This window comes from Callithrix jacchus, chromosome 3 (genome assembly GCF_049354715.1).
Source record: "Callithrix jacchus isolate 240 chromosome 3, calJac240_pri, whole genome shotgun sequence".
Taxonomy (NCBI): Eukaryota; Metazoa; Chordata; class Mammalia; order Primates; family Cebidae; genus Callithrix; species Callithrix jacchus.
This window is the reverse complement of record NC_133504.1, coordinates 46,000,542-46,020,768: the sequence shown is the minus strand read 5'-3', so window position 1 is coordinate 46,020,768 and position 20,227 is coordinate 46,000,542. Positions and strand designations below refer to the sequence as shown.

At 37.1% G+C, this 20,227-nt stretch overlaps 1 protein-coding gene across 6 annotated transcripts in view; it reads right to left on the bottom strand.

Moving 5' to 3' along the window:
• LRBA (LPS responsive beige-like anchor protein) overlaps positions 1-20,227 on the bottom strand; it is a 772,728-nt gene that overhangs the window by 506,315 nt on the left and 246,186 nt on the right. For all 6 annotated transcript variants that reach the window (XM_017970205.4, XM_035294467.3, XM_008992610.5 and 3 more), the window contains one exon: positions 4,060-4,124. In XM_017970205.4, the coding sequence (XP_017825694.2) occupies positions 4,060-4,124 (65 nt within the window). The remainder of the gene's footprint in view (positions 1-4,059; positions 4,125-20,227) is intronic.

The window sequence follows — 20,227 nt, the reverse complement described above, 5'->3', positions numbered from 1 at the left end:
ATGAAAACGGTAACAGAAGATATAGAAATAAGTAAATTATTCAAACAATTGTTTCACCAAATTTTCAGCAATAGCAATAGCCAGAGTATTAGCATTTGTGCCAGTACCTCCAAGTCTCAGTTCCCACAGAGTTACATAGGTCCAGGAGACACCTGTACATGCAGTAAAGTGTGTTACAAGAGAGGAACTCTGAGCTTAGGGCACTTCAATCTTTTATGATGGCCAGTAGGTCTGTTGGTCTTTGGCTCAGAGAGAGACATTACCATTATTATACTAGACAGTAAACAATCCTGTTTTGTTCCAAATAGAGACACTATTTCTATATTCCAAAGCTGTCTGCTATATAAAGATCTTTGAATGATAATGCAAAACAAAGGCATCTGGTACCTCTACTTACAAGGCCAAAAATTTTAAGAGTGATGCCTGGCTTTCTCTCAAGACCCATATTCAAGATATCAGGATATCCCGTCAGGTCTTATCTTCAAAATAAGCCGGTAATTTTACCATTTCTTATCTCCTCTACTGCTAGCAACCTTGTCCCAGTCACCATCATGTTTAACCACAATTACTACAATAGCCCCCAATTGATCTCTTTGTCTTTATTTATTTATTTATTTTTTTGAGACAGGGTCTCACTCTACTGGCAATGATGGAGTGAAGTGGCATAAACACGGTTCACTGCAGCCTTGACATCCTGGGCTCGAGTAATCCTCCTGCCTCAGCCTCCCATGTAGCTGGGACCACAGGTGCATGCCGTGACACCCAACTAATTCTTTTTATTTTCTATAGAGACAGGGTCTCACTATGTTGCCCAGGCTGGTCTCAAACCCTTGGGCTCAAATGATCCCCCTACCTCAGCCTCTCAAAGTGCTGGAAGTACAAACACAACCTACCACAAGTGACTGATCTCTTCACATCTATCCTTAACTTCCCACATGCTTCAGTCAGAGTAATTTTTTCCTCCAGACAGGATCGTGCTCTATCTCACAGGCTACACAGTAGTAACACGACCAGAGGTAATTGCAGCATCGTCCTCCTAGACTCAAGTGATCCTCCCAACTCACAGGTTTCTGAGTAGCTGGTACTACAGGCACCTGCCACCAGACCAGGCTAATTGTTTGCATTTTTCGTAGACAAGCTTTCACCATGTTGCCAGGCTGGTTTTAAACTGCTGGGCTCAAGCAGGCATCCACTTCAGCTTCCGAAAGTGCTAGAATTACAGGTGTGAGCTACGGCACCTGTCCAAGAGTGATCTTTTTAATCTGTAAGGGAGATGCCTTCCTCTTCTTCTCAAAATCCTGCAATGGCTATCATCTCCCACAAAATAAATTACAAAGTCTCTACACAAAATCTTGCCCTATGTTATCTCTCCGACCTTATTTCCTATTTCATTCTACTTTAATCACTCTTTTCTTCTATATTCGCCTCATTCCTCAAATATACCAAGGAAATTCACACTTGTACACTGGCTATTCCTGAGGCCTGGAATGCTTTTATATACATGCCCCTATAACTGACTCCTGTGTGCTTCAAGTGCTTGCTCCAGTGTTAGTTTCTCAGTGAGCCCTAATTCCTATCACTCTGTTTAAACTGCAAACCATACCAAACTTTTTCCCTTACTTCAAAAATTTCATTCCCCTCACCTGCTCCACATTTTCTTTTCCCATAGTACTGAACAATATTATATATCATTCACATATTATATAACCTACTTATTTTATTGTTCATAATCTGTCAATGCCTATTTGAATATACAACCCACAAAAAAGAATCTTTACCTATTTTGTTTATTGCTGTATCCTCAGTACCCAGAACAATTCCTGGGACATAGTCAATACATAATAAATAGATGAGGAATTGAAGCTCAAAAAGTAAAAGTACTTGCCAAGTATCAAAGCTGGAATCTGAACCTAGGGCTAGTTTCAAAGCCAATGCTCTTAATCATAAGTCTATGTTGCCTCACCTATTAAATGTAACAGTAACATATATAAGAGTAGTTATACTTAGTAGAGTCTACAATAACCAAAATCACCTCATATAAATTTTTCTTTAAAACAAAGCCCAGGAATTATACTTCAATAAACCCTAAAAATTATAGAAAATCTGTTTATGGGTGTTTTGCATTAAGTAGAATATTTGTATAATTAATCAACAGCTCTAGCAACCTCTTTTTCTATATATAAACTTCAATATTATATACTGAATGATATATGTATCATGAATCATAACTATATAGAAACTTCAAAACCAATACCTCTGTGTTGAAATCAGCCAAAAGCTATTTTTCAATAAATATACACTTTAAAATGTTTACCAAAAGGAAGAATAAATAATTAGTCATTAATTCATTCACTGCCCTACGAATTAGTTCCTATGGCTATAAATCTATATCAGTTTTTATTGATCACCTACTACTTGCCACACTCTAAATGAAAACTTAGCTCTATGTTTCATACAGATCATTGTAGTAACCTTGCAATTGTTCTTCATTTCAATCAGGTTTTCCCTTCTTTAACCTATCCTAAAAACTTCTGCCGGTTATCTTTCCAAGCCCCAAATATCATAATGACTCTCTTTTGTTTAAAATTTTCCGGAGAAGCAAAGCAAAGCACACTGCCATGTGCATACCTACGCAACTGTCTTGCATGCTCTGCTCATGTACCCCAAAACCTAAAATCCAATAAAAAATAAAAAATAAAAAAATTTCCAAGGGTTCCCACTCCCTTGAGAGATCTAGATGCCCAATCCCAACACCTCTCCAACACACACACACACACACACACACACACACACACACCCCCTACATACCTTCCCACATTACAATGCCTTCAGATATTCTGTTCCCTGGGTTTGGAATGATTTTGATACAAACATCCTCCAATTTTTCCATAACCTCCAAATTACTAATGTTTATATGACAAATCATACTGACCCTTGAAATGCATCTCAAGAATCATGTTTCCTGGTTAAGTTTTACCTGATTCTTCCATACCCAGTTGAGGGCTCTCTCTTTTTCTTAGTACTCCATAGCACCTTAGTACACCCCTTAGTGCTTTCTTAGCACCCTGTACTTACATAATTCTACCACAGAATTTAACATTAAGTATTATAATTGCAGGTCACTGGTCTGTGAGCACCTGTAATTATTTCTGAGGGAAAGGATTTTAGTAGTATTTAAGACCAAATAAAGTTACAAATACTCTTTTCTCCCTTTTCTAGAATATTTATGAGAGATAAAGAGCAAGCCTAGATTCCTAGATGCAAGTTCAAATAGTTATCAAAGAACTGATAGGGTCAATCTTTCAAAACATTACCCAAATCACTAAACAAACATTGCTGAAACAATAAGTTTGTTCAGAATACTGTCTGCAAGGGGAATCGGTCACAGCTTCTTATCTATACTCCAGGTCTTCAGTTCTGTTAATGCAAAATCAGCTACTACAAATCAGACGAAAAGTGGTCCACTAATCATGTCCTCAATTTCTTTGTACCTTTTAATTCTTTCACTCTTCTACATTTGTTTTATCCTTTTTATCTCTTTTCACCTCTGCACTTTCTTCCCTTCTCTTACCTACCACTAAATTTTCTTTCCTTGAATTCTTCTATTTCTGCTCTTTAAATGAAAAACATACCTACTTATTTCCTCTATCATCTTTCTTACCACATCACATTGTAAAACTTGTCCCCCCTCCTCTTATGGTCAGCCTGTGATATAAAAAAAATATATAGACATCTAATTCTAATTAATGGTTCTATACACATAAAAGAACTTTATAGGAAGTCCAAATAAGTATGGCTTTTCCTTACACTTGGAAATAGATTTATCAGTTTACTTTTCCCAAACTTATTGAAAAATAAAAGAACTGTATCGGTAAGCATGTATCTAAAAAAAATTACAGAATGATTAAATATTAACATATACATGACTGATATATCAGAGCTCCACTAGATTACTGACTGAACAAACAGTAAATACAGAGACCAAAAATATCAGGGCCTACAGAAAAAACACAAGATTTTAAAGAAAACTACAAAATGGATTAAAATAAAATAGATTACCTTCCTTCATTGACAAGTTCGATGAAAGCAAGGCCTGCATTCTTCTGAATAGAATTTTGCCACTCCTAAAATAAAAAAAACAAAAATAGCCGAAGAAATGTCACTCGGTAGGTTCTTTCTTTTAAAACAACAATAATGAAAAATATTACCCATGTCAATTTCATACCTTAACTCTTAAAAGTTCTGTTAAGCCATATTAATAGGTGATACTGAATAGTATACTGACACTAAGCAAGTTAGCAACAATATGATTCTGTGTAAATTAAATGAGCCTATCTATATTTATCTTGCCCTTTCATTCTATAATACTATATACTAATTTAACTGAAATAGTTGTAAGTTGGGAAAGAAGGTGACAAAGAAAATCAAGGAAAAATCGGTGTTTTGATTTTGGCTTTGTATTTGTTTTTCAATTTTTTTTTAAAGTGTCTTCCAAAATGAAGAGAATAGAGAAGTAAGTAGTTCAATAACCCTAAGAAAGCAACATCACTCACCATAAAAATTGATGACTAGCAATTGAAAATGAGATTAGAAAGATCAGTGAATTGGGTTAAACCAGTTTTGAGTTAGAAAACTATAATTCATTGTCCCATGAATTAGTAATATCTGGTATAAATCTATTAAATATTTTCTTTTTTTTTTTCTTTTTTCTTTTTTTTGAGACGGAGTTTCGCTCTCGTTACCCAGGCTGGAGTGCAATAGCGCAATCTCGGCTCACCGCTACCTCCGCCTCCTGGGTTCAGGCAATTCTCCTGCCTCAGCCTCCCAAGTAGCTGGGATTACAGGTGCACGCCACTACGCCCAGCTAATTTTTTTTGTATTTTTAGTAGAGACGGGGTTTCACCATGTTGACCAGGATGGTCTCGATCTCCTGACCTCGTGATCCACCCGCCTCAGCCTCCCAAAGTGCTGAGATTACAGGCCTGAGCCACCGCGCCCGGCCTAAATATATTCTTGATCCATTTGAAATTTATCCATTAAACTTTATCCACTAAAAAGCTATCTATTAAAAAACCCAGGAATAAAGAGGATGTACAAATGAATACTTTAATCCTTATAACTACATACATATATGTAAGCATTAATACAATAATGTAAGGCCTACATGAATTAAAATATATCTAGATTTGAAAAATACTAGTGAATGCACTTGAGTGTGTATGGTAAACACACACACATATAAATTTAAACACAGACACACAGATTTGTTTTTAAGGAACTGAAATCACATACATAATATTTATATTTCTTAACATTTAAAGCCAGATTCATATTTTCTGAGTGTAATAACTCTAAGACTTTCAAATTCCATGCAATTTCACCCTAATGACTATTCTGTTCTACTCTAAATTCTTTTCTTTTTTAGTCTCATCCTTTCTCTTCTATTTTATCTTTCCTATGTCCACTTTTGTACTATCTTCTTTTGTGTTTTCAAAAAAACCAAGGTGGTTCTTGAGACTAAAACAATCACATGTCATGATTTTGGCAAAGGATTACATTCTATGAGTAGTGTTAGTATAATCATACTAACAGAACATATACAGTAGAGTAAAAATTAAATAGAAAATCAGTAAGACATTGGAGGACAGTCACTGGCTAGAACCAACAGAGAAGAAAAAGTAATGTATTCTTGAGGGATGAACAAGAAACAAAGTCATAAAATCCATGTTCTCATTCTGATACTAACAGAATATATCCTTAGGCAGATCACGCTACATCTGCAGGTCTTAGATATTCCCTTTTAAAAGTTTATTCTAGGTATAACAATTTATTATTCTAAAATTTACTAACATTTAGAAATTCATGATGTAATTATACAATAAATTATCTCTCAAAATTCATACTGAATTCATATTTTACTGAAACTATAAAATAGAGATACTAATTTTTTTCCAGTGAGGTAAACCAAACCAATATAAAACAGAAGTATGAATCTAATTTAAAACCATTTTCTTTCCATCAAAATGAAATGAAACCAGGTAGTCCAAAGGGAAGCAAGCAAATTCCACAAAAGATTATATTCCTGAGAGAAGGGCATGTGCCACACCTTCCTCTCTTTTCAAAAGGTAGGAAAATGATGAAAATAAACAGAAATCTCAAAAAATGTTTTTAATTTTGGTACAGAGAGTCCCACATCTCACTTCCCAAGTGCAGCACAGAGAGATAATAAGACTCAAAGAATTACCCTAAACCTAGTAATGCACAAGAACAGTAGAACAGAGACAAATTTCAAGATAGATGGATCTCAAACTATCTGATGCCCTAAGAAGTTTCAAAAAATTATCACAGAAGGATGCAGAAGCAGCTTAGAATTTAAGAAGATGAAGAGAACATAACTGTGACCTTTGTGGATGGGCAGCAAGTGATCAGCAAGAATTGTGATACCTCAAGAGATGCCATAGCCAAACAACACAAGCATATGTTCACTCCTCAGCTCGTATACTTAACATAACATTCTTGGCAACCCAACTAGAAATTTAAAATAATACAAGAATAGAAAGGAAAGTAAGACCTCAAGTTGCGTGAGTTTTCATTTAGATCATTTAATTTACAGAAAACTTCAAAACAGAAACTTAAAGGAAAAAATGAAGAAAATTGCTTTTCTTACTAGAAAAAAAGAAGTCAGTAATTACAGAGGAAATAAAATTCTACATATAAATCTTTAGATTAGTCATTTCACTTTTTAAAGTATCCACTGTCAGGAGAAAGGCAGGAATGTCCCCTCTCACCACTATCTTTCAACATCATACTGGAAGTCCTGGCTAATGCAGTTAAGACAAGAAAAGGATAAAAATTGAAAAAGAAAAAATTAAACCATCTTTGCTGATGACATGACGATCTATATAGACAATCTTAAATAATCTACAAAAAAAAAATCCTGGAATAAACAATAAATAGCAAGGTTGCAAGATACAAGGTTAATATACAAAGTCAACCACTTTCCTATGTATCTGTAATAACAAGTCACAAACTGGGATAAAATTATTTGTAAAAGATATCAGATAAAGAACTGTTGTGCACAATATACAAAGAATTCTTAAAATTCAACAAAGACAAACAATCACATTAAACAAAGGGACAAAGACTTTGACACTTCACCAAAGAAGATATACAAATGGCAAATAAGCAAAGATTCTCTACATATCACCGGGGAAAGGCAAATTCAAACTAGATACCACTAGACACCTATTAGAATGGCCAAAATCCAGTACACTGACATCAGCTAATGCAAGGAGGTGGTACAAGAATAAATGAAACCTCCTTCACTCTGCAGATGGAAATGCAAAATGATACAGCCTCATTGGAAGATAGTTTGGTGGTTCCCAACAAAACTAAACCTACTCTTACCATAAGATCCAGCAATTTCACTCTTTGGTATTTACCGAAGGGAGTTGAAAACTTACAACCACTTAGAAATTTGTACATGGAGATTTATAGCAGCTTTATTCAGAGATGCCAAAATTAGAAGCCTCCAAAATGTCCTTCAGAAGGTGAATGGATAAACTGTGGTACAACCAGACAATGGAATGTTATTCAGTTATTTAAAAAAAAAAAAAAAAAAAAAGAGCTATCAAGCCATGAAAAGACATGGAGAAAATGTAAAAGTATACTACTAAGAGAAAGAAACTAATTTGAAAAGGTTACATACTGTATGACTCCTACTATATAACATTTTGGAAAAGGCAAAACTATGGAGAATGTTAAAAAGAGGAGCGTTTTAGGGTTAGTGAGAATGGAGGGAGGAAGCAGAGGCACACAAAGGATTTTTCGGTCAGTAAAACTACTCTATATGAAACTATAATGATGAAGACACACTTTGTCTAAACCCACAGAACACACAACACCAGAGTGAACCCTAATGTAAGCTATGGACTTTGGGTGATAATGATGTGCCAGTGTAGGTTCATTGATTATAACACATACACCAGTCCAGTGGAGAATGTTGACAAGAGAGAAGGCTATGCATGTGTAGGGAAAAGGGAAATATAAAAAATTTCTACCTTTTGCTCGATTTTGCTGTGAACCTAATTGCTCTAAAAAGTAATGCCTTTTACAAATTAATAATAAAAAAGTATTTATTAGTACTATTTTTCTCAAATCCATTTGGCCTGATCTGAAACTGCAATGGGAAGGGATTTTTTATTACATAATCCAGACAAAACTCAAAATTCCACATGGATGAAATAGGTAATAGCAGAAAGATCACATATTAAATATACAGGTAAAAGGTAAACACTATTTAGATTTTATTTTCATTATATACAGAAACTTTTACTTATATTATCAAATCAGAAATTGTGCCATTTAGATTTCACAAAGATTTTAAGTAGCATTATTGAGGTTAGATAGAAAACTAGTTCAAATTAGTATAACTATCAAAATTAACCACACTAAACATGTATCATCTAAACTTATCTTGGTCTATCACATGAAATATTTCTTTTCAATTAAAAACAAATGAGACATGAAGGTACACATGTAATTGAAGAAGTTCTGTGTTTTATAGAGGCTCAGAAACTCAAATTTATTACCGGTAATACATTATGCTTCTGGTGTTCTCAAGGATCATCTATAAATTCATATCTGTTAACCTTCAGTAATTATTACATAATAACCTGAAGTAAAATGTTTTCATTAATTTTTAAAAACCGGCTAAAATGAGGAATAAAATGAAAATACAAATCTTACATTTTTGGTTATTGTTAAAAATTATCACAAACTTCCAAGATAGCATTACGTTTTCATTTCTCTATAATATAGTACTAATTACTAATTATTACCATTTAATAAAATATGAAATACCAGATACACAAATGCATAAAAAGAATAACCTATATAAAAAGAATCTGAAGCCAATGAGAATATTTTTTCCATTTTTTTATAATCCAGGTATTAGTCAAAGCCAACAAATGTTCTCCATAATAAAACATTCTTTACAGTAATTCATAGAAATCACCAAAACTAAAAAAAAAAATTCATGAACGATGCTATCCTAAAACATTTTTCTCCACTTCAGAAACAGTTATCAAGGAAGGTGTTAGTCTAAACAATTTCATAAACCACAGCTCAATATAACCTTTAGCGAGTTTTAATAGTTAAAAGAAAAGCTTAATGGTCATCGTCTTTCATGATCATTTCAATATTTCATCACAGTATTTACAATCATATAGTCATGCAAAATGCACAGTACATTTAAAAGTCTTGGTTATCCTTTTCCCAGAGGTACTGATGAAAAACACGTTAAAAGCCTCAAATCCAACCACTAATGCAACTGAGTAATTTCAAAACACATTTCAGCACTTTGGAGAGGAAGAACTCAAAACAACAGAGTCAATAATTTCATACCTGTTGCTAAGCTGTATTTAATTGACCATTACTTCCTAAGGCCATAATTGTTGACTCCTCAATTTTTACTAAAATCTACTCTTATCTTACCGATGCTTTTAAGTCATATAACAAAAACAATGAAGATATTACATATTACTGAAATCTACTATATAGATCTGCACCAAATTTCAAAACTGTATTCTTGGTGGTAAAAGTTAGGGGGACAAAAGATTTCATCAACCTAGCATTGTCTATTCCTCCCTATATTACTCTAAATAAACAGAAAGATACCAATTAATGTGCTGTATATTCACTTAAATTATTTTAATAAAATTCTAATTTCTTTAGACATAAACTTGACATTCTCCATAAATTCAATAATCTCCTAGAACATATTTTAGTGACTAATACACTACATAAATTTATCTCACTTTTAAAAGTAATTCCCAAACACTAGCATGCTCTAAAGCAGATAAAATCAGCCCACAGACTAAAAGATTACATATAACCTACTCTGCTATCATTTTACTTTGTCAAGCCATTAATACTGAATAACATTAAATGCAGTAGCAATTTATTCTGGTGGGCAGATCATCTTATAACTTTTAGAATTAAAAACCTTTTTTGGGGGGGGCCGGGTGCGGTGGCTCACGCCTTTAATCCCAGTACTTTTGAGAGGCTGAGGTGGGTGGATCACGAGGTCAGGAGTTTGAGACCAGTCTGACCAACATGGTGAAACCCCGTCTCTACTAAAAATACAAAACTTAGCTGGGTCTGGTGGTGCATACCTGTAATCACAGCTATTCAGCAGGCTGAGGCAGGAGAATCACTTGAACCCTCAGGCGGAGGTTGCAGTGAGCCAAGATTTTGCCACACACTCCAGCCTGGGCAACAGAGCGAGACTCCATCTTAAAAAAAAAAATTTAGAGAGGTAGATAATGAGAGACTTCAGGTTAAACATAGTAAATCTGAGAATAAAGAGGAGGCAACAGTACATGAGATACATCAAGAAATTTATTTTACAATCTGGAAATACATGAGTTAGTGGTAATAAATGGGCTTAGAGGACCAAAGAAAACTAACATCTACACAACAAAGTAGAGGAATCAATGTGAGGAATGAAATTGATGCTTGCTGCAAAACTCCAGAAAAGCCAGGAATTGAAGACACTGAGTACATATGACGGTGGCTGAGGGAAAGGGCTGCAAGTTGGCATAAAAAGAATGTTAGAATCCCACATCTTCTCCCTACGCTGTGTAGCCATCCTACCATGGTAAACACTGAAAGTTTATTTTCCAGAAAAGTTATCATAATTAAGGAAATTATAAAAACCTATAATGAAAAAGACAAGATAAATTGAAAGTATACATACTGGACTATGACACTCTGAGTGATATTTGAGAACTTTTCTGAGAAAATTGAGAAGCTAAGATAAAATGTAAGGCTCCACAAATAACAAAGGCGACTCTTGTACCACCAGTGGACAACTCATACCTAGAAATACAGATTTTCTCTGTCTTATGCTCAGGAATGAGCAAATTGCCAAAGTTAACCAGACATTTGAGGAAATCCTCTCCTGTGATATCGGACACCAAAGCTAACAAGCAGGGGAGAAAAAAAGACTCACAGGAAACAGACAATATTGTTAAGAGAGTGAGGTAAAAAAGATTAAAGTACAATAAAGTATCATAAGAAAAGATTTTTTAATTATGTCCAAAATTATCAAGATAGAGATTTTGTTTTATCAAGTGCTATCGCTATGCCCCTGTATTAATCAGGATTCTTCAGAGAAACAGAACAATGAGGGGGGAAGGGAGAGAGGAAGGGAAAAAGCGAGAGAGAGAATATGAATGTGTTAAAAGAAGTTTATTATACGGAATTGACTCACACAATTACATTGGCTAACAAGTGCCAAAATCTACATACAGGATGAGTCAGCAAGACCAATAGCTCAGTCTGAAGGCCAGCAGGCTCTAGACCCAGGAAGAGACAAATTAGAGTCCAAAAGTGAGAAAACGCCAAAGTCATAGTTAGAAGGCAGTTAGGTAGAAGAAATTCTCTCTACTTGGGGAAGAGTCAGCCTTTTTGTTTTATTCAGACATTCAGTTGATTGGATTAATGCCCAATGCTAACAGGGAGGGCAATCTTTTCTACTCAGTCTACCACTTTAAACATTAATCTCATCATTGTATTGCTTATTGAAAAGACTCTCACAGATATACCCAAAATAACATTTGACCAAATATCTAAACAGCCTGTGACCCAACTGACACACAAGTCCACCCCTTGTCAACATGGCACTCCTATACACCTCCTTAAACCATATTTCATCACCAAATGAAGATTAATAACAAGGTCATAATTCCACCTAACATGATACAACTATTCTGCATACAACCAAAACCACTGTAAATCTGTGATGGTCAATTTTATATGTCAACTTGACCAAACTACAAATGCCCAGGGAACTGATAAAACAGGATTTCTGGTTATGTCTGTGAGGTTGTTCCACAATAGATCATGATTTGAGGTGGTAAAGAAGATCTACCTATACCGGTGTGAGTGGGCATCAATCACTCAATTTGTTGAGGGCCCAAATCGAAAGAAAAGGCAGAGGAAGTGGGAATTCATCTGTCTCTGTTGGGAAAGACATCCATTTCACTTGCCCTCACATTAGCACTCCAGGTTCTCTGGACTTCAGACTCAGACTGGGACTTACACCATTGGCTTTCCTGGGCCTTTTAAGTTTTAGACAACACATCATGGGAACTCTCAGCCTCCATAATTGCATGAGCCAATCCGTCATAATAAATCTCTCTGTCTCTATCTATATATATCCTATTGGTTCTATTTCTCTGAAGAACCCTGACTAACATAAACCCATTCCCCATCTTAAGTGATATTTACACTTCCCCATTATCCCATAATTTACATATTTACATACTATAATGTACAGTTAACAATACTTAAATACTATGATATTGATACTATAAACTCCTAATACATCCTAAGTTGTATGGTAAGGGATTAAAAGAAGAAAGAAAACAAAGATTATATATTTATACATACACACACACACAAAATAAGAAAGAAATATAACAATTACATTCCTTGTTTTGTAAATGGTCATGTGATCATAATTGGTATCTATAACTACCTTTTTTCACTGCCTATTCTGTATTCTCTTTGTCTTCAGCAAGCACCTCAGCTGGTCCTGGTACTGTAACTAACAGGTGACCCAAAGCTTCATTCCTGAAGAGTCTGGGCTGCTTTAGTAGTCCTACCTGGATGGGATTACCACAGTATTCCTCACCTTTATCACACGGCATGGTAATATTAAGATATGCCTTGAGGAACTGCTTGTATTCCAGACATACTCTTCCTTACTTTCATTGGTATAGTTCAATTTTCTCACAGCAGTCAGGATCAATCACTACTCTTAGCATGGTAACTCTCTTTTTGCCTGAGGATTCAGAGTCATGAGGAGCCCAAAGTATCTGGGAAGCAATCTTAACTTCCAGTTCAATGGAATCATCGTTGTACCTCCTGGTGGAAGCATTTTTCCCTTTGGAATTAAGACCTCTAGGCTAACAGAGTGTAAGATCAAAGGAACAGAAAAAATTTTGCTATTGAGTCACCAGAGGTAATAACAAGTGGTATCACTCCCATTTCTTCCTGTCGATTCCTGGACCAACGAATCCTAACAGCCTGGGGAGAAACAGCACCATATACTGGAAGCTGATTCAGTACACATATAGCCTTCTGGAAAACCCTGTCCCAGCCATATAAGGTATTGCCACCTACATTCAGTTCTATCAAGCCAGCTGCTTCAGGATGGTGGGGAACATAGCAAGGCCAGTGAATTTCATGAGCATTCATTTACTGTGAAATAGATTTCTTAACAGAAGCAATGCTAAGCAATACAATGAAGGTTGATAAAGCATTCTGTTGATAAAGAATCTACAGATGGTATTTGGGCAGAAATATCGCATGAGGGAAGACAAATCTGTAACCAGAGTGATTGTCTATTCTAATAAAAACAAAATGCTGCCCCTTCTATGATGGAAGGGGTCAAATGTAATCAACTTGCTACCAGGTAACTGGTTGATCATCTGAGGGAACAGTGCCTTATCAGGGACTCACCATTGAGCTCTACTGCCAACAAATTTGGCACTTAGCAGTAGCAACAACCAGGTTTGGCTTCCTGAGTGGAAGTCCAGGTTGCTGAGCCCTTAGATAACCTCCATCCCTGCCACCATGGCCATATTGTTCATAAGCTCACTGGACACTGATGGGCGGCTGGGGAAAGAGGCTGATTGGTATCCATAAAACAGGTCTTCCCAGCCACTTGATTATTGAAATTATCCTCTGTTGAAGTCACCCCTCAGTGAGCATTCACATAGGACACAAATACACAATACTCACATTTTTTTCTCCCATTCATAGATACATAACTCTTCCCCAAATTTTTTGTCAACAATTTTCTACTCATGTCTCTTCCAAGTCTCTGACCATCCAGACAAACCAATGGTCACACTCCATGAATTAATAAATAATCAAATTTACCCTTCAAAAAAAGTAAACAATCAGTTGCACTGCTCAAAGTTCTGCCCACTGAGAAGATTTCCCTTCACTACAGTCCTTCAGGGATGTCCCAGAAAGGGGCTATAGTGATGCAGCTGTTCACTTTCAGGTGGTGCCTGCATATTGTCAGAACAATCTATACACCAGGCCCAAGTCTTCTCCTCTGGCAACTGATCACAGGACTCACCATGAAGCCATCGGTATGGGCTGGCAAAGAGAAGGCAGTGTAGCAGAACTGAGGACCACTGGATATTTGGGCCACTTCATGCAACTTACTTGTGTTTTCAAGCACTGCTTGGGCCTGATCACATATATATATATCACTTTGATTTGATGACAGAGTGCTTCTGTGCATGCACAACTTGATGGCTTAGTGGGACAGATAACATTCAGTTCATAATAAGCAGCTCAGTCACATGTTAACTTGGTGGACCAAGGTTAAGTGTTTAATCTCTATGAAAACCTAGTGACAGGCCAAGACTTGTTTCTAAAAAGGAGAATATTTGTCTTGCTCCAAAATCCTACGGGTTTGCATTGCAATTTACCTAAAGGGGCTTGCTAAAGGCTCCAAACAGCATCCCCGTCTGTCACTGACACTTCAAGCACCATTAGATCTCTTGGAGTCTATGGTTTACACAGCAGCCTGGACCTGTTACAGAGTCTTCTCTTGTTCTGAGCTCTACTCAAAACTATAAGCTTTTCAGGTAACTTGGAAAATGGGACAGAGTAACATAGTCAAATGAGGAATATGTTGCTTCTAAAATCCAAAGAGTCTACAGCCTTACAACCCTGAAAATGCCCAATCATGTCTAAAATCCATAAACAGCCACTAGCATGTACCTTTTTGGTTGCAGGAGGGGTCAGATACAACTAACTCTTTACCTAAGAAGGGCTATCTCAACATGTCCCACAACACTGGGACCCTGAGGTGGATTTAGTTTCCAACTTCTGACATGCAAATGTCATACCAAAAAAACTGCTAGTTACTACTTCTTGCTCACTAAATGGAACCAGCATAATGTCATCAATGGACCAGGGTGATTTCTTTGTGGAAGTGATGATAGAGATCCATGCAAACTAAATTATGACATATAGCTAGAAAGCCAGATACTCCTGAAATAGGGCAGTTAAGAGACACTGCTGCCTTGCCAGCTGAAAGAAAACTGTTTCCAGTGGTCCTTATTCACCGGTATAGAAGAGAAAAAGGTGTATGTCAAATCTATTGGGTGCCAGGGAATGTGTTAATTTGCTCCTCAAGCATTGAAACCACATCTAGTACAGAAGCAGTACTTGGAGTTACCACCTGGTTATGCTTATAATAATCCACTGTCATTCTAAAGATTCATGTGTCTTCTGCACAGGCCAAATAGGCAAGTGACATGAATACATGCTGGAAATCACACCTGTGTCAAATCCTTGATGGAGGAATATCCTTCCAGAAATACAATATTGCTTTTGGCTTACAGTTTTCTACAGTAGAGGCAGTTCCAGTAGCTTCCACCTGGGGCCTTTCCCATCATAATAACCCTCACTCCATAGGTCAGGAAACCAATGTGGAGACACTGCCAGTTTCTGAGTACATCTATTCCAACTATGCATTCCAGAATTTGGGAAATGACAGGATGAATATGAAGACTCACCAGGCCTATTGTGAGATAGGGCAACCTAAAACTCTACTGATCATCTGCCCCCCATAAGCTCCTTGATATTTTAGGTCTCTTGGAATCATTGTCAGTTCAGAGCCAACGTCCTTTCCACAGTGAACAGTAACCCTGGTAAAAGGTCATAGGTACCTTTGGGGAAGAGTGAGGGAAAGATTAACAGTAATTTGGCAGTATACCAGTGTATAGAGCACCCTTGACATAACAAATTCTATCTTAGAAAAAGTCTCCATTTTATATTTCATAGAGCATTTTGCCAACAAGGATGTTTTGTTTAATAATTTTTAAAAAATCAAAAAATCCAAATTGCATCCAACCAGATGAGGACACAAACAAACACATTCTTCCGCTATCAGTTCTCACCAGAGGACTCTGTGACTATGAAAGATTAGGCCTTCAGCATCTCGCAGGCATTTGTGATAAGAACTTGGCATCTGCTGACAAAGGATCTCCCACCTCAAAGACTTTTCCTTAAGAGACTGAATGACCACCCAGCGGAGACCAGGACTCCTTTTGTCTTCTTCCCCAGGGACTGGTTAACCCTTTCTCCTATCTCTTTTCCCTCTTGATGTTAAATGTTACTTTGTGTGTTGTGGAATGTTTACCTTATAATATTTATATATTGACTAAGTATACTGTCATGTATGGTTTGCAATACTGACTGACTTGTGGAGTGGCTTGAGCCTGTGTGCCCACAGCTCTATCAAGTGAATGGAAAGTATAAGGAGAACTGCCTCATTGAGAAATCCATGTAGCTTGTGGCTTTTGTGACTTAAATGCATCAATAAAAGCCTGACACTGTGAAAAGACACAAATATGTGTGGATCTGGTTACTTCTAACCTTGCCCCAGTCATGAGAACATGGGTCCTTCCTCAAGGGGACCCAGCTTCCCCTTCCTTCACAAAGTACTGAGCCTGTAAACTGGCTCAAGTTGGGAAACTGATTGAGGGGCCATGACTCACTGCTTTTATGATTAAAGTTAGGTATTTGTTCACTTATCTGGAAATTTTCTGTATATATAGACAAAATAAAAAGTTAACAGGCATACTATCTACTTCTCCCCTACATATACCATGATCAATTGACCAATGTCATAGATCTGCTCCAGTCAAACCAGCATCATAGTTCTGCTTGGTGCTTTGACTCTGCCACCCATTATGGTAACCACATTCACCTTGCCTTTGGTGACTGAATGCCACCACTTGGCTCCTGCCACCTCTGGATCCAAGTACTCCCATTACATTCAGGTTTTCCAATTGACCAGCTGTAGTTCCTACCATAAGGTCTGATCTTCAGAGAAGGGCAGTTCTAGAGCTCTTGAAGATAGCTGAGCCTCCCCTTACAAAATTTATTTCTCACAGTACATGAAAGTGTTATCTTCAAGACCCTCCAGTTTAAGTAGGTCTAAAATTATAAATCTACTCTAACATTCCAATCTCCCAAAATTATTTTGAGACAAAACCTTACTATATCCCCAGTGCTAGAACAGTGACCACTACACATGAACTAGTGATCAATAAATGTAGAACCAACATACATTTCTAAATACACACACACACACACACACACGCACACACACACGCACACACACACACAATGACTGCAACATAAAAGAGGAAAGAGAGAAATTCTGGGCTGATGATAAAAGAAGCCTCTAACATAAAAGCTTTCTATAGATGTAAAGGACAACCAGTCCAGATTGGAACAGGAAAAAGGGGACTCCATGTGCTGTATCTGCAAGCAAAACAATTGAATCAATAGATGCACAGTGGGTTTAGCCACTTCTTCCAATGGGTTTTATGATTCTAGAGGAAAATTTAAAGATCAATTTCTGGTGGGTGCACAGAAAAATAAATAGAGGAACGGAAAAAGGATGAAATTATTAGTTCCAGAAAAAAGAATGGGGAAAAAAAAAAAAAGACCAGCAAGCAAGAGGGGAGAAGAAGTACGAGCAGGGGAGGAGAGGAGAAGGAGACAGAAGAGAGGAGGGCAGGAGGAAATAGAGGGGAGGGCAGAAGAAGAGAAAAGAGGGTAGAAAAAAGAAAGAAAAATATATAATTCAGAGTACATTTTTTAGTTCTGGCATAAATATATGATAATGTATATATTAAGTGTGGTTTTCAACTATTATGTAAGTATAGCAGAAAGATGCAGGAAAGTGAAAGTTAAAAGGATAGGAGTTTAAGTACTCAACAGTCATCTTTCACAAAAGATTAATGTTTAAAATTTAAAAATCAGGAAATAGTAATTCACGGCGAAGTGCAGTGGTACACACCTATAATCCCGCCACTCGGGAGGCTGAAGCAGGAGAATCCCTTGAACCCAGGAGGCAGAGACTGCAGTGAGCCAAGATCACACCACTGCATTCCAGCCTGGGTGACAGAGAAAGACTCCGTCTCAAAAAATAAACAAACAAAAAAGAAATAGTAATTCAAGCATATCACTGTCAACAACCAAAAATATTTGACAAGAAGTGGCTGCTTCCAAGAATTAAAAATCAATCACAGGGACGAGAAAGGAATGAGGCAGAGACCTGTTGTTTTTCTTACTATAGTATTATTTCTGTGCTTTATTTGATGAAAAACATTTTTAATTAAAAATCATACGCCCAGCCAGGCACAGTGGCTCACACCTGTAATCCCAGCACTTTGAGAAGCCAAGACAGATGAATCACCTGAGGTCAGGAGGTCAAGGCCAGCCTGGCCAACATGATAAAACCCTGCCTCTACTAAAAATACAATAATTATCCAGGTGTTGTGGCAGGCACCTGTAATCCCAGCTTTTTGATGGGATTCTGCTCACAGAGTTGAACACGTGTTTTGATTTGGAAGTTTGGAAACACTTTCTTTGTAAAATTCAGGAGGGAGCATATGGGAGGATTCATGAGGGAGCCTACTCAGGAGGCTGAGGCAGGAGAATTGCTTGAACCCAGGAGGTGGTAGTTTCAATGAGCCAAGATCATGCCACTGCACTCCAGCCTGGGTAACAGAGTGAGACTCCGTCTCAAAAATATAAAATTAAAAATAAATCATATGCCCTAAATATATAGAATAGATGAATAAAAAATAAAAATTATAATACACACATATTTTTGTAACTGGACAACAGGTATTTATCCAAGATTATTCTTGAAAATGTTAAAAAATAGAACATGCATTCAAGTTTTACAAATATGAAAATACAAAGGTATCAATAGCTAACTATTAAGAATCTGTACTTTTTTCAGATTATGACACTGACGCACTGCCCACTGTGCTAAGAGGGCCTCCAAGAATCTGTACTTTTTTAAAGTCAGTTTTTTGAGGTTTTTTTGTCGTTGTTTAAAAAAGACAGTCTCACTCTCTCACCAGGCTAAAGTGCAGTGGTGTGATGATTATAGTTTACCATAGCCTCAAACTCCTGACCTCAAGCAATCCTCCTGCCTCGGACTCCCAAAGTGTTGGGAAATTGGTATGAGCCACTGCACCGGACCTAAAGTCAGTATTGTAACCTACCAAATGAAATTGAGTTTATTTCCATTTCTATTTGTAGTAATATTACTGTTTTATTTATTTATTTATTTATTTTTGAGGCACAGTCTTGCTCTGTTGCCAGGCGCCAGGCTGGAGTGCAGTGGCACAACCTCGGCTCACGGCAACCTCTGTCTCCCGGATTCAAGCAATTCTCCTGCCTCAGCCTCCCAAGTAGCTGGGACTACAGGCGCACACCACCACACCCAGCTAATTTTTGTAATTTTAGTAGAGACGGGGTTTCACCATGTTGGCCAGGATGGTCTTGATCTCTTGACCTGGTGATCTGCCCACTTTGGCCTCCCAAAGTGCTGGGATTACAGGCTTGAGCCACCGCACCCAGTCTACTCTTTTATTTTTTAAAACAGAGTCTTGCTCTGTCACCAGGTGCCAGGCTGGCGTGCAATGGCACGATCTTGGCTCACTGCAACCTCTGCCTCCCATGTTCAAGTGATTCTCCTGCCTCAGCCTCCTGAATAGCTGGAACTACAGGCACATGCCACCACGCCCAGCTAATTTTTGCATTTTTTTGGAAGAGACAGGGTTTCACCATGTTGGCCAGGATGGTCTCAATCTCTTGACCTAATGACCCGCCCACCTCGGCCTCCCAAAGTGCTGGGATTACAGGCGTGAGCCACAACGCCCAGCCAATATTACTCTTTTTTTTTTTTTTATAAATTTTGCTCTCAGAAGCCAAATATAATTTATATTAAAAAAAAAATTTTTAAACCTAAAATCATGTCAAACTCTTTCATTTTCCTTATTACAAAAATATAAAAATTTAAAGGTTTAGGTTATTCAATGAAATATCCATATTAATTTGTTAAGATGTAGTTATCTATGCCCTTGTAAAATGAAGCAAATTGGATGGAGGTACCTCCAGTTACCTAAAGAGTTGATAGAAACACTCCTAGGAGTTCAGGAGGAAAGTCAGGGAGGAAAGCTCAAATGAGGAAGGGAATGTATTAACACAAAACTGAGAAACATATTACAAGCCTAAAAGTCAAAACTAGGCAAAACTGAACAGATGGGGTGGCTCACGCCTATAATCCCAGCACTTTGGGAGGTCAAGGCCGGCAGATCAT